This window comes from Prinia subflava, chromosome 11 (assembly GCF_021018805.1).
Source record: "Prinia subflava isolate CZ2003 ecotype Zambia chromosome 11, Cam_Psub_1.2, whole genome shotgun sequence".
Classification (NCBI taxonomy): domain Eukaryota; kingdom Metazoa; phylum Chordata; class Aves; order Passeriformes; family Cisticolidae; genus Prinia; species Prinia subflava.
The window spans coordinates 5,841,470-5,854,795 of NC_086257.1; the positions used below are offsets into that span (position 1 = coordinate 5,841,470).

General features: G+C 46.2%; 1 protein-coding gene across 2 annotated transcripts in view; it reads right to left on the reverse strand.

The window, feature by feature from the left end:
* MAP3K13 (mitogen-activated protein kinase kinase kinase 13) overlaps nt 1-13,326 on the reverse strand; it is a 73,561-nt gene that overhangs the window by 24,437 nt on the left and 35,798 nt on the right. For both annotated transcript variants that reach the window (XM_063408609.1, XM_063408610.1), the window contains exon 4: nt 1,593-2,161. In XM_063408609.1, the coding sequence (XP_063264679.1) occupies nt 1,593-2,088 (496 nt within the window). In that variant the 5' untranslated portion in view covers nt 2,089-2,161. The remainder of the gene's footprint in view (nt 1-1,592; nt 2,162-13,326) is intronic.

The following is a 13,326-nucleotide window of genomic DNA, read 5'->3' on the forward strand; positions in this document are numbered from 1 at the left end:
CTCACAGGCAGCTCCCCCAAAGCCACCGCTCCGAGGCCACAGGGACACACCAGCATGGATGGCTCAGAGCCAGCAGTGGGGACAGGTGTGGGACACACAGAGAACTGCTGGGAGTGGCCACTGCCACTCCGCATCTCTGGCCTTTCCTCGGAAATTTTTAGCTTCACTTACAAACACTGAACATGGAACCCATGGCAGACTGCTGTGCCTGTCACACAGGCACTGCCCAATGCCTGCTCTGAACGTCATCCCACTGCTCAGAACCTCCTTTCCTCCTTCTCCTTCCCAAGGGAGACTCCCCACCCAGACAGCCCCTTCCAAAACTGCTCACCCTTTGTGCAATCGCCCCAGCAGCCTTAATCCCCCAGGGAACTTTCTGTCACCGTTTTTATTTATAGCCTGAACCACATGTGACACATCGAATTTATAACATGCAAACAAAACAGAACCAACTGTGCCGGAGAAATTCAAACCAAGCAAAGCCTTGTACACGGGGCTGCTGCTCAGGAGCACCTGGAATGCAGAACTGCATTTCCTGCTCGCTTATGAACTGGAAACGACTGACTCTAGGAAGCTGATTTCAAGGCAGATTCATCCAATATGTTATTCAACAGCTCTGTTCCCTCATATTAGGAGCTGTTCCTCATCCCTCTGGGGTTTAGATTTGAACCACTCAGACAGGTTTCTGACCTTGTATCTTATAATTTGTCAGTGCCAAAAAGCCATTTGATTACTACTGCGTGATGCTCAAAGGAGGCTTTGCCCCATGGAGCTGCAGTGGCCAGACTGTTCCCATTTTCCATAAGCCTCAACCATTTCAGCTCCTTAATTCTAATGACAGCTTGTTCTTTTCCCATCTGCCACCTCCCTCCCCCTGTGCTAGGGGAGAAATCAGACACCAACAGCAGAGCAGACTCTGCTCTTTAGCTTTCAGTACCCCCTAAAGATATATATAGAGATAGATATATAGATATACGTGCAGTCAACTGGGACATCACTTACTCCCCAGCTATGGATTTTATATGTATTTATACTCACATACACTTACACATTTACGCTTACACATCCAAATGGAAAAGGTATAAATATTAAAGAACATATTTCTGGAAAGACAAGTACTAAAGGATATTTTAGGGAGGAAAATTACTCCCGAATAAAAAGAAATAAAAGTCTTTTTAAAAGAGAAGCAATACTCATGCTATTTTGTGGTCAGCTGGGGACAGCCTTCACTTGGAGGTTCTGAAGTGGAAGTGCCTACGTCAGTGTTTTCCATGTGAGGTAAAAATCCTCCAGAAATCAACACAGGGATGGTTCCAAGTACTTCAACACCATTCCTTCTGATCCCCACGCTCGGTTGAGATTCAGGCCTTGTCACAATGGCCCAGGCCATGGGGCTGAACAGGCAGTCGGTTCTGACTCCCTCACGAGCTGCCCTCACCACACACGACGGCTGCTGGCTCCACAGCGCAGGATTTATCCTGGACACCCGTGACAGGGCTGGGCCAGACAAAGCAGCCCCGTGCAGAGCTGGGGAACAGCCCTGGCTCGCTCTCCTCGTGCCACCCCAAGCGGCGCAGGCGGCTCCCGCTTACCTTGCTGCTGCAGTTTGTAGTCGGTGGAGTAGGCCTTGCCGATGATGTTCCACACGGGCCGCAGGCACCCGAAGAGCCCCTCGAGGAAGCCGCCGCTGCCGCTGCCCGTGCGGTTGAACTGCACCTTGACGTCGTCGGCGGCGCCGTTGGTGTCGCCGTCGCCCGGGCTGCGGGTGCCCTGCGGGAGCTCGGGCTCGTCGTGCTCGCGCAGCTGCAGCACGCTGTTCTCGAAGTGGTCGCGGGCGTCCTCGCTGACGCTGCTCAGCACGGCCGCCGTGCCCGGGCTGCCCACGCCCTCCAGCAGCTCGGCCGGCAGCGAGCCCCGCTCCCGCGCGTCCTCCAGCAGCTCGGGGGACGGGCGGCTCCCGGCGGCGGGGTGCTCCTCGGGGAAGCGCCCCGAGTCTTTGTCCTCACAGAACGCTTTGCCCGTGGAGCTGGGAGAGGAAGACAGGCTCAGGCGCTCCTGAGTGCTGGCCATGATGCCGTGAGTGTGCATCAAGGAGACGGCCCGAGGGGGTGCTCAGAGCATCTGTGGGACACAACTCACATGTGACACGTAGGCCCAGTACCTGAAACAAGAGGAAAAAGAGCAACTTTCAATTTTTTGTTTAAGTGTTTTCACTACGTGCGGTTTCACTGAGGTGAGCTGATAATTAACTAGACTTTCCAGACAGCCGCTGATACTTGGTAAATAATTACTGCCCTAAAAGAAACAAATAAATGGTTCCAACAGAAACTCCACTCAGGCACTACTCTCGGTAACTTACTGCAGGAATTGCCCAGTAAACAAACACCACAATTTTTAACAACAGCCTAAAGGTCGTGAAAGATTCGCTGCAGAGTTCCCATAGCATTGACTGAAACTGGCCCCAGCTCAGCTATGGTTTGAGTCCCACCGCTGTTCCCAGGCCTGGCACAGCCCACAAGCTCAGGATCCCTCTGCAAACCCTCAAGACAAGGTGTTAGAGCAACAAAACACAGTGATACAGGTACCTTGATTCCACCGAGGGATGGTTTATGGCTGCTCCCTCAGAGCCCCACCTAGTTATGACCATCCTGGACCTGTGACTGACCCTCCATGTCCATTGTGGCAAGATACATTCTATTCTCTAACCACATTCATGTTACCCTCATAAGCAAGTAGAACTTGGCGAGTTTCACAGAACAGCAGACCCTGCTTGCTGATCTCCTACCACTGCTCTCCACTTCTCCCCTGCATGAGCTCCTGGGAGGGTGCACATAAAAGAAGAGCTGGGATCCCTTCTAAGTGCCACCCTCTCTCACTCCACGCTCCACTGAGAGGTCTTTTTTCCACAACACATGGTGATACCACCTTCTCACAGAGCCAGGTCGATGGCTGGGGGTGATGTTGCCCACTGCAAAAACAGTTTTGGGATAGTCCCTTCTGAAACAACAGGCTCTAACACTGGGCCACAAGTAATTAAGTGAATTCAGCCTTCAACATGGAACAAAGTCCAGTTTTAAATTCCATAAGAAGCTGAGAGCAGGGTAAAAAATGGCCTTAACGGAAAGTATTTTGTTAAAAAGTATGATCAGTTATAGAGGGGGCAAATTTCCAGGCTCTGCAAACAGCCACTGGAAGGCAGAAAGAGGTGGCCAGGTAGGACACAGCCAATGGCAAGGGAACAGCTCAGTGCCATAACTCCTCAGGATGAGGTCACTGCAGAGAGGAGAGATAAGCCCTTGAGCCTGCAGGATGAAAAGCTCCTGCCCTGGGCTTCAGCCCCTCTCCAGCAGCAAACAGGAACAGCCAGAAACCTGGATTACCTTCCTGTATCCTGCCTGATCACGTGGGGTTTGCATAAAAGCTTTATTTAGGTTGTAAACTTCGTTCTTTTAAAGAGAGCAAAACAGCAAGTGAGGCAGAGGTTGCAGCACAGCCCAAACCAGTACAGGAGCTGAATCAGACTCGTATGGGAAGCTGAAGAGTTGGTTATTCCTGACCTGCCAGGACCAGCAGTACAGTGACCAATTCACCAGCGTGGGAAGCTGCAGTGTGACCTCATAGTCCAATTACTACCAGCAGCAGTTGTTATATTATCACAGATTTTGTTACTAATAAGAAAATGCTTCAGACCTGAACAGAATTCCAGAAAAACACCAGGCCCAGCTCAGCGTTCCTGGGCACAGCCCCTGCTCATTACCTGAAGTCAGCGAGTGACAAGTGATTGTTTAAACAAGAGCAAAATGCGACCACTGTTACTACAGAGAAATCTGCTTTTTTCTAATATCTAAAATCTGCTTAATATTCTAAACATGGAATATTAAGCAATGCAAGTAAAACATCAGCCAGGTGTCCACAGCAGGTCCAAAGGAGGTTCTGAACAGTTGGATGATGCTCAGAGCAGGCACTGGGCAATGACTGTGTGACAGTGCTTTGGGGTGGATGCTCAGTGTTTGTAACTGAAGCTAAAGAAGAACAAATGTAAAGGCTAGAATTTGAGCTAACAGTGCCCCAAAATATCACAGATGTAAGCCTTGGGAAGTGCATTAAGGATTAAATCAGACTTGGAGGATAAAATAACTTTGCTGTTATGTGACTCTCAAGAGTATACTACTACAGTCTAAGCTTTTGCTTTTACATTTTTAGAGTTCTCTGCCTCTGGAATGTTTGACTGTGGAGGTGTAACAGGGAATGAACAGCTTTTCACTACACAGCTCAGCCAAGAACAAAGCCCCAGACTCAGGGATATCAGGTCTGTTTTCCCAGATCAAATTGCCTTCTCCAACACTGAGATGCTTCAAACAAAAAAAGCCTTTAGGCACAGTGTCCTGCCACTTTACATGCCCCTGTATGTGCTCATGGGGAGAGAAGGCATATAAAATTATGGAATTATTTTCAAACTGGCATGATACAGCCTTATTTAGGCCCTTACATAAGCAGCCTGATTTTCAGAGGTGTAGCAAACTCATTGTTTGGAGAGCATGAAACAGCAGCACTTCTTTTAAAAAACTCCCTATCAACCCAACTTGAAGCAAAGTCATGCAGAAACCCTGGGAGGGGGAGAAGGTGGTTTCTGCCACACTACATCAGTGCTGACTGATTGGGGAAAATAATTTTTTTAATTCTGTTCTATTGCAGTAAATTCTGCAATGTGCAACCTCCTGCCTTAGCAAAATGTGATTTAATCCAATGAAATTAGGCTGGTTTAGATCTCACCATCTTCTTCAAACAAGGGAAGAAGAGCATTTTCCAAGTTTTACTGTCATGCTGCCACTATTCGTTTAGTCATAGTACCAAAAGACTGAGATTTTTCACATTGAACACTTCCCAATAAGAGAAAAGGCAAAGAAAAACATTTCCTTGAAAGATTTGGGTTTCATTATATCCAGAGTGCCATTCAGGATGTATTTATAAGGTAGAATGGCCTTCAGCTGAAGGTTTAGTCCAGATATTAGGAGGGAATTGTTCCCTGTGAGGGTGGGGAGGCCCTGGATCCCTGGAAGTGTCCAAGGCCAAGTTGGCTGGGACTTGGAGCAACCTGGGATTGTGGAAGGTATCCCTGCCCCTGGCAGGGGGTGGAACTGGATGATTTCTAAAGTCCCTTCCAACACAAAGCAGCCTGGGATCCCACGTCTGTGATCTGCATGTGCATCTCCAGCTTTTCCAGGGAAAGGCACAGCCAAGGGCTGTGCTATTCCTACCCGAGCAATGCTCCTGCTGCAGCAGCCTCCCAGTCAAAAGCTGGAAGCTCCATGTGTGGGAGGACTGTGCATATTTAAGAGATTGAGATTTCAGAGTGCTGCTGCACGCACAGACTTGAAGGCAGACCCTCGGATTTGAACTGTTTTGATGAGTTCATGCACTCTGCAGTAACAAATTTCTCTTCTGACTGAAAGGAGACTCAAGGCTCGATGCAATTTTGTACGATCACAGCTTCTCATAAATGACTCCATTTCCATGCAAACTATTTTCTCCAGGCAAAATCCCACAGCCCCCAGACAAAAGGAGCATGAAATGCACCTCTTCTCAGGAGAGTGAGGCTGCACCTCAACATGTCAGACAGCCCAAAATTCAGTTTGAAACTACAGAAAAGTGAGAGTTTACCTGAATCACCAAGTGGGTGAATCAGCTATCAGAGCACATTCTCACCTTGCCTGACATTGTGCCTGTCCCTGGAAACATCCATCCAGAAGTGTCCTCACACTCCCCTGGGGACACCAAAGCACGTGGCTGTCTGTATGAGTTCAATATTCTTAAGAGTGTCAATACAATGGTCAGGTTTGCAGATGAGTTAACCCAATGCCTCGTGTGAAAAATTACTGAAGTTCCTCCTTTAAAGAGGTGTGCTAAAAATTGAGTGGCAAATCAGACACAGTATTCCAGACACAGCACACAAACCAGACCAAAGAAAAAGTCAGTGTGCTGGAAAGGTGCTGTAAGCACAGAGGCCACCACTCTGACAGCCCAAGTCTCTAGTAACAGTAAGTTTGCTTCCTTGAACACTGTTTCTATCTTAGCCAGTGATGCATAATCTCTGCTTGCACTTCCAATATGCAAAGGGAATAAAAGCAATTGTCTGATCCATGTTTAGAGGCTGAACAGAGCTGCTGGCAGAAATTATCCAGCTGGTACATGGAATTACCATGGACAGAGGAGATTCCTGCCCAGGTCACTACTCACAGCCAAGCCCTGCAGTGCCCTTGCTTTTTCCTGGTACTTAGTGTGATTTCCTCTTGGCTACAGTGGGCACAACAAGGTAACTGCACATTTCCTCACTGATAACATGACTGGAATTTATGTATGCACCATCTCAACTAGTGGCTTGTGACAATGCTTTAAAAATGTTCTAAAATCTAACAAAACCACAAAAAAGTGTGTCCATAAAGCACAGACATCACGTTCTCCTGCCCCTTGTGACTCCCTCTCAAATTCTACAGGGAATTTTTACAACAGAATGATGCACAGTCCTCTCCCATCACTGTACAACTCCAGCACAGGAACAACTGAGAGCTGCTGAATTGGCAAGTGCCAGAGCTTTTGTTGTCACTTCTGACCTTTGGGGTTTGAACCATGTGGTTTTACTACACAGGATTTCAATAGACTTTCTATTCCTGGTCTCCTGATGAAGAAAATGTTACATGAGTGGATCAGATATTCCTTTCCTGCCACACTTTTTACATTACTCAAAATAGAGGCTTGTGTTTTGCATGGTTGCTTTGAAAACAAAAAGTAAAAGTAGATTTATTAATAGAGAATGGGTTACACATCACCAAAAGGCAAACTCTTTGTTTTCAGGAGGGTTGAATATTTTTTTAAGCTACATTATTACATTAATTAATTACATTACAATTTGTAAGTTACATTAGCTGTTTTGTTAGGTTGTAAAAAAATGAAACTATGAAGCTTGTTTACATTAATTTGGTATAGCCCAGCCCAAGCTATGGGCAAACCTTTAAGCCAACTGTGGAGTAGCCCAGGGCAAAAGCTTGGGTGTTTTTAAGCCATTGATCTCCTTCTCAAAACACACTGCTCCTTCAAGGAAGAACAGTTCTTCCCATCTCACACCCACATGAATGCCCAGCCACAACCCAGGCGTATCTTTAAATATTACAATTATATTCCCAAAACATAATCAGTTGCTGATATAACAAGTGAAAATGCTTCACCTGACCCAGCTGAGATTTTCTGTAGCAGCAATAGCTCTGTTTACATTTCTGCACATAAACATTTCTCTACAACAAAGAGCACTTTTACCTGGGAAAGTGAAGTTCTGTCACACTGGCTTTTTTGTGCTTTACCCTGCTCCTTCAGGTTGTCAGATAAACACTACAGTACTTCTGCACCTTCTGCAGAATCCTGACTTGAACATATACTTTTATTTCCTCTCTCTAACAAACATTTGGATGCTACCTCAATGACTTTCTTCTGCAGACACCATAATCCTCATCTGACTGATATGGTAGCAACTGCTTTGGGCTCACAACTAGCATAATCATCATAATTTAAAAATGTTAATAGAATATTAACATAACCATGGGCATTAATCATGTGAGCCCATGGACATGTAACTATGTTGTATGCAGTCTGTGTTATCACAACAAAAGCTTGACTCCATGATGATTTAATTTAGCCTTCATTCAATATATTCCGTCTATCCAAAAACAAGGGCACATCATTTTTGGAAAAGTGATTTTAGCTGTGATATCCTTTAGTCTGTGGCTGTACCAGTGAGAAAAAGAACCCTGTCTAGCTCTGTGGCCTGAACCCTTTCTGACAATGACAAAAATAGCAGCATGTAGCAGCCAAGAAATATCCATAATGGCTGAATTCCGGCTCTGTGCAGAGCCAGCTGCAGGTTTGCTTGGCACCTTGCACATCCCAGGCTGGCCTGGCTGAGGAGACACCTGGGCTGCAGCAATGGGATGACAGCAATGGGATGAAGCCATGGAAGCTCAGGAGGTTCATCCACGCCCCTGTCCTGCTGCAAAGCCAAGGGCAGGGTGTGCAGGCAGCCAGAGCTGCCCAGCAGTGCCACCAGCTGCCCTGCCCACAGCACACTGCTGCTGGCTGTGCCTCAGCACACAGCAATGGTCCTGTGCAAATGTGTCAAGAACACTTGGGCAGACACTGTGCTGTGGCAGGGAGTTTTGTGGCTTTACTCTGTGTTGTAGAAGGTAACACCAGCTGCTCTTGACTTTGCACGCCTTTAATTCCTTTCAGACAACAGACAGTTGTTCACTGCTTCAGTGACACCTGAACATACCATCTCTTTCATTCCAGGTGTGATTTAAAAAATTATCCCATCCTCCACTCCAACATTTTTGCTCAAGTCTAACAATTCTCACTTGACCTTCTCACTCACCATTTGAAACTTTCTCTGTGTCTTTGATCACCTCATTTCCATTTCTCCTGTATCACCTTATAGTTATAGAATGTAAATCACAGCATACTTTGGGTTAAAAAAAACTATTAAAACTTTAAAATTCATGGGCAGGGACACCTTCAACTAACCTAGGTTGTTCCAAGCCCCACCCAACCTGGTCCTGAACACTTCCAGGGATGGGGCAGCTTCTCTGTGTAGCTGAGGAAGTCAGGCCACAGTCAGGATTCCCAAAAAGGACAGAAGGCCACAGAAATGCACAATGATCATTTTGGTTCTTCAGGATGCTGAGCTAACTTCCATGGGTCTCTTACAACCTAAGGTCTCATTCTGGAGCAGAAAAAGCTTTTTATTATGTCAGAGCCTAATTCTGACTGGATGTTAAGATTGATTTCTGTTTAATGAATGCTAAATTGAACTGATATTTTATCCCCCAAGTTCACTGGAGCCTTCCATTGCTCCCTGCAGGTGGCCTCCATAGACATTACCCTCAACACCTTCCTTGTGTAGTCTCACAGCTTAAACAGAATACTCCTAAAATATCTGGATAAGGGAAGAAAAGGTGGGAAGAGTATGAGTAGTGCCATCTCCAAAGCAGGGAAAAATGTTTCAACATTACCATCCTTTTATCCCTACTCTTATTCCATATCATTTAACTACTACTCTGTCTGCCAGCCTGGCGTCTCAGTTATTTAATAGCTGTTTAGCCTCTTTAAGAGTCTCTGGTAAGTATTCCTGCCAAATTCCCAACAGATTGTATCAACCAGTTCCCCCTTCCTAGCGTGCTCTCATCTCCTACAAAGATATTTAATAGATTTCCAAGGCAGACTTCACCTTAAAAGAACTGGTGACTCTTATCCCCACATGCCATGGGTGCATCTGCCCTGGCTCTCAGCACAGGAATGAATTTCTACCTCCAGCACCACGAGTTAAATGTTTCAGGTCACAAATTTGTGGGGGGTGTGAAGCAGTGCTTGATTTGGAAAGAGAAATCAAGCATCCACTTCTTTTATTTTTTCAAAAGGAAAACAAAAACTCATCTTGGTGAAGAAGAGAGACAAAGAGCACATCCAGCCTCCTGTGAGTGCAGGGAGAGCACGTCCTGCTTCACCTGGCAGCCCTGCCAAGCGGCGCCTGGGAAATAAGCGCCTTACGTAACGGCGTATTTTCAGCACTACACACAGAAATGCTGCCTCTATCCTGCAGGAGGTATTTTTGGATCTGCTAAAATGCTACTGTGTTCTTCCAGGGCTTTGCATTCTTCTGCTCAGAAATTGCATAATCTGATGCCATAGGAAATAAGTGGTGTTGCATAATGACTCTCGTCCTGGCTGCAGGGAGCAGGGGCTGCACATTCCTGCTGGAGAGCTGCCCTGCTCCCAGCCCAGGTGCTGGGCTTTGGGAGAAAGGGAATCACCTTCCTCTGGGGAGCAGGGGAACAAACCAAGAACCACGCAGTTAATCCACAAGAATCAGTGTCACTAAGTCACCCATCTGCTCTTTGCTCCCCTCCCCGTGGCTGCTGTATGTGGTGAGCTACACAGGGAACACCATACACTGGAAAACATTCAGACTAAATGCTGGTTAGCCTTTTATACTACAGAATTACTGCTGAAATCTGTCTCAGATTAAAATGTAGAAATGACCTTAAATTATACTCTTCTCTTTCACCTTTCCAGCTGTCTCCATAGCAGGAAACAACTTTTCAAAGCCAGTCAGGCTCTGTTCTTTTCTCTTCATCCTTCCCAGTTCTGCACTTTTATCTCATTGACAATCCCCATGTTATCAATCCATATGTTATTACTATATAATTACTACATGTTATTATATTACTATTACTATACAACAACAGATTTAAGGATTCAAACTGAAATACTTTACAACAACAAACACCAGAAAAATTTCCAGTTTAGTTCACAGAGGCCTTACAGCCCCACTGACATTGCCACATGAAGGCACTAAATGTTCCAGATCAATGAACAATATCTTGGAATTTCCCCCCCTTACAGCACTGAAACACCCTATTTTCCTCCAAAGAATAGCATAAAAATTAATTAATGTCTGAATAATCTTTGAGGATGAAGATCAATATCACAGTGCTGCTTTCAGGAATCCAGTGAATGAATCAAAGTCTCACTTGAATTCACGTGAGGTGTCAGACTGGTCTCAGGTAAACTCGCTCACTCCCACGCTTGTTTTTATTTTTATAGTAGATATGAATTATTCAACATTTGCAAAGCACATTTGACATGTAAATGCTACTCACACAAACTTCTCAGCACTAAGAGCTTATGTGCTTCACACCCAGTGCTGAAGTAACTCAAGAGCTCTCCATGAAAGTACAGCAGTTCCTGGGATGGGTGCAGTGCTCTGGCCCCTGCCACCCCACACCACGTCCCTGCCTGGGTGCACCTGCTGGGAAGGACACTCGAAATGCAGCTGGCACATCCTGGATGGGAAATGACAGCAGCACTAAATTGTATTTAGCCAGCCCCATACACGAGCAAAGAGGATTACTCCTCGACAGAGGCAGCACAATGCCCCGCTCAGGAGCGTCTCGTAAGCCTGTATTAGAGACAGCGCAGGGTTAGAGGTGTGAGCCTGCTCCACTACAGCTCTGTGTGCTGCCAACACACAAACAACAGGCCTGGGGCTGCATCCCAAAGGAGCTCCTGAGGCCTGGCACAGCTCGTGCCATCCAACCCTGCAGAGACCTGGACCACCCTGGGGGTGCAGCTGATGGCTCAGCATCTGAGGATCTGCTCTGGCACAGAGGGATGGTGAGGCTGGATGTCCTGTGTCACAGCTGTACAGCTGCATCACTGTTTTTGGTGTCCTCCACGAGGTAACAGAGATGGGGGACAGGAAAGGACAAGCACCCCTGGAATGAACAGAATGTCCACACAGAGACCTCCACTCTCCAGCCTCTCACCCCTTCCAGGACTTTCTCCTTCCTTCCCTCACAGCACCTCAGTGCAGTTACCAACAGCTCCAGAGGGAACAGCACCAACAATCACAGCTTCACCAGAGGGTTATAAATCACAGACTTTACACAGACAAATCTGCTCTTCCTCCTGGCCTACACCCAACTGTTGCCAAAGCCTTTGAACCCCCTCCAACCACCAACTTCTCAGCTGAAGCTGGAGCAGGGAGAGAGCACAAAGGTCAAAGCACACACTGAGTATTTATAGGGTTGGGAGTAACTACCCACAGAGCTGCTTCTCCTGGCCCAGCCATAGCTGCCAACTTGGTATTCAGCCCTAAGTAGTCTGTGTTTTGGGTGAAATATTTACCCCCACACCCCAGGAGATGGGACTGATTTGCTGCAGTCTCACAAAGCAGGAGCGTACAAAAGCCTAAGCCCCTGCACGGGATGTATTTGCCAAGGAGGGATAAAAAACAAAGTCCCATAAGCTGGACAGGGCTTGGTGAAGTGCCAAACTCCTGAGAGCTTCGGAGGTAACATTTGCCTCAGTTGACTCATTTGGATTCAGTTATGGCTGAGAACTCACTGGAAGTTGTACAAGCAATGAACCTGCTGCTGCCTTCCTCCACTGAGATGTCAGGTCAGAGCTTGGCTAAAAAGCTCAATGCACCTTCCCCTGCCTGCCCTGGCCCCTAGGACCAGAGCTGAAGGGCAACCGGCACTGATTTAAAATCTGTTCACACGAGCCATGCCAGATTTCTTTTATTTTTATACTTTAAAATAAGTTTTATTTAATAACTTTGCCATTTTGAGAAGCCCTGCTCTTGAAAATCCACTCCTCCCACCTCAGTTGCAGACAGCCTGGAACAGGTACCAGGTGGGAAAAACTCAAGCCTAATCAGCCACCATCTCACACTGGCCATAAAAAAAGTCCTAAGAAAACAGGAAATACTTAAAACTTTTCTTATCCTGCCACTGCTTAGAGCAGGCCTATGTCTAAATAACTCTCATTGTGAAAGGTCTTACCTAGGAAGAGATTTTCAAATAAACCATGACTCAATTTTCTGATCCACTGGAGATAAGCCACTTACCTAGTCTTTACCATAGGAGATGCAAAAGGGAGGTTAAAAATGCAACAAAAAAAAAACCCAAACATGATTAAACCCAAGTTCACCTATAGCTGGGGAATAGTGGGAGTCCCTACCATATATTCTGTGTTAGAAGTTACTTGCTAATTCCAGGCACAAGGGTCAAAATGAATGCCAGCTATAAATTTAACTATTGGGCAGCAGGGGACAAAGACAAATCTGAATGACAGGACCGTTCTAGATCAAAGACTCAGGCTGGAGGCCCCAAAGACAGGAAACAAAACTGGTGTTAGAGCAAAACAAACAAACAAAACCCTCACTACATCAAAATCTGGATTTATTTGTGTTTCTCAGCGGAAGGCTGTCACAGAGAGTTCAAAGGGCTGCCTCTCTCTAGAAACAAAACCCGTATACATTCAGGAGCACAACAAAAAGGATAGCGACAAAAACTTTTGAACCCGTGACAACTCTACCCTCCCCATTCTAGGGTATCCCAAGGTGTCTGTGGCTACCCACACAGCAGGTACTGTGGAAAGTGCCCACCTTTCCCAGCCAGACTGACTGCATCTCTCTCTTTTCAAACATTTTCATATTTTCTCTCTCAAAATTATTGATCCAAATACATTCCTTCATCTTCTTCTACTGAACAGATTGCCTACTGCTAAAATCAGTACATCCAAACACATGGACCTGATGTCATCTTTCTCCAGATCTACTTAAAATATCCCATTTTTCATTTACTTAAGGGAGACATGTGGTTTGATATGATTAAGCTACTGCAGCACCTAAACCACCCCCCAAAACAAAAATAAAGAGCAGCTCTGCTTTTCATTGGGAGAAAACATGACATCATGCCCATTCAGGTGAGCAGGAAT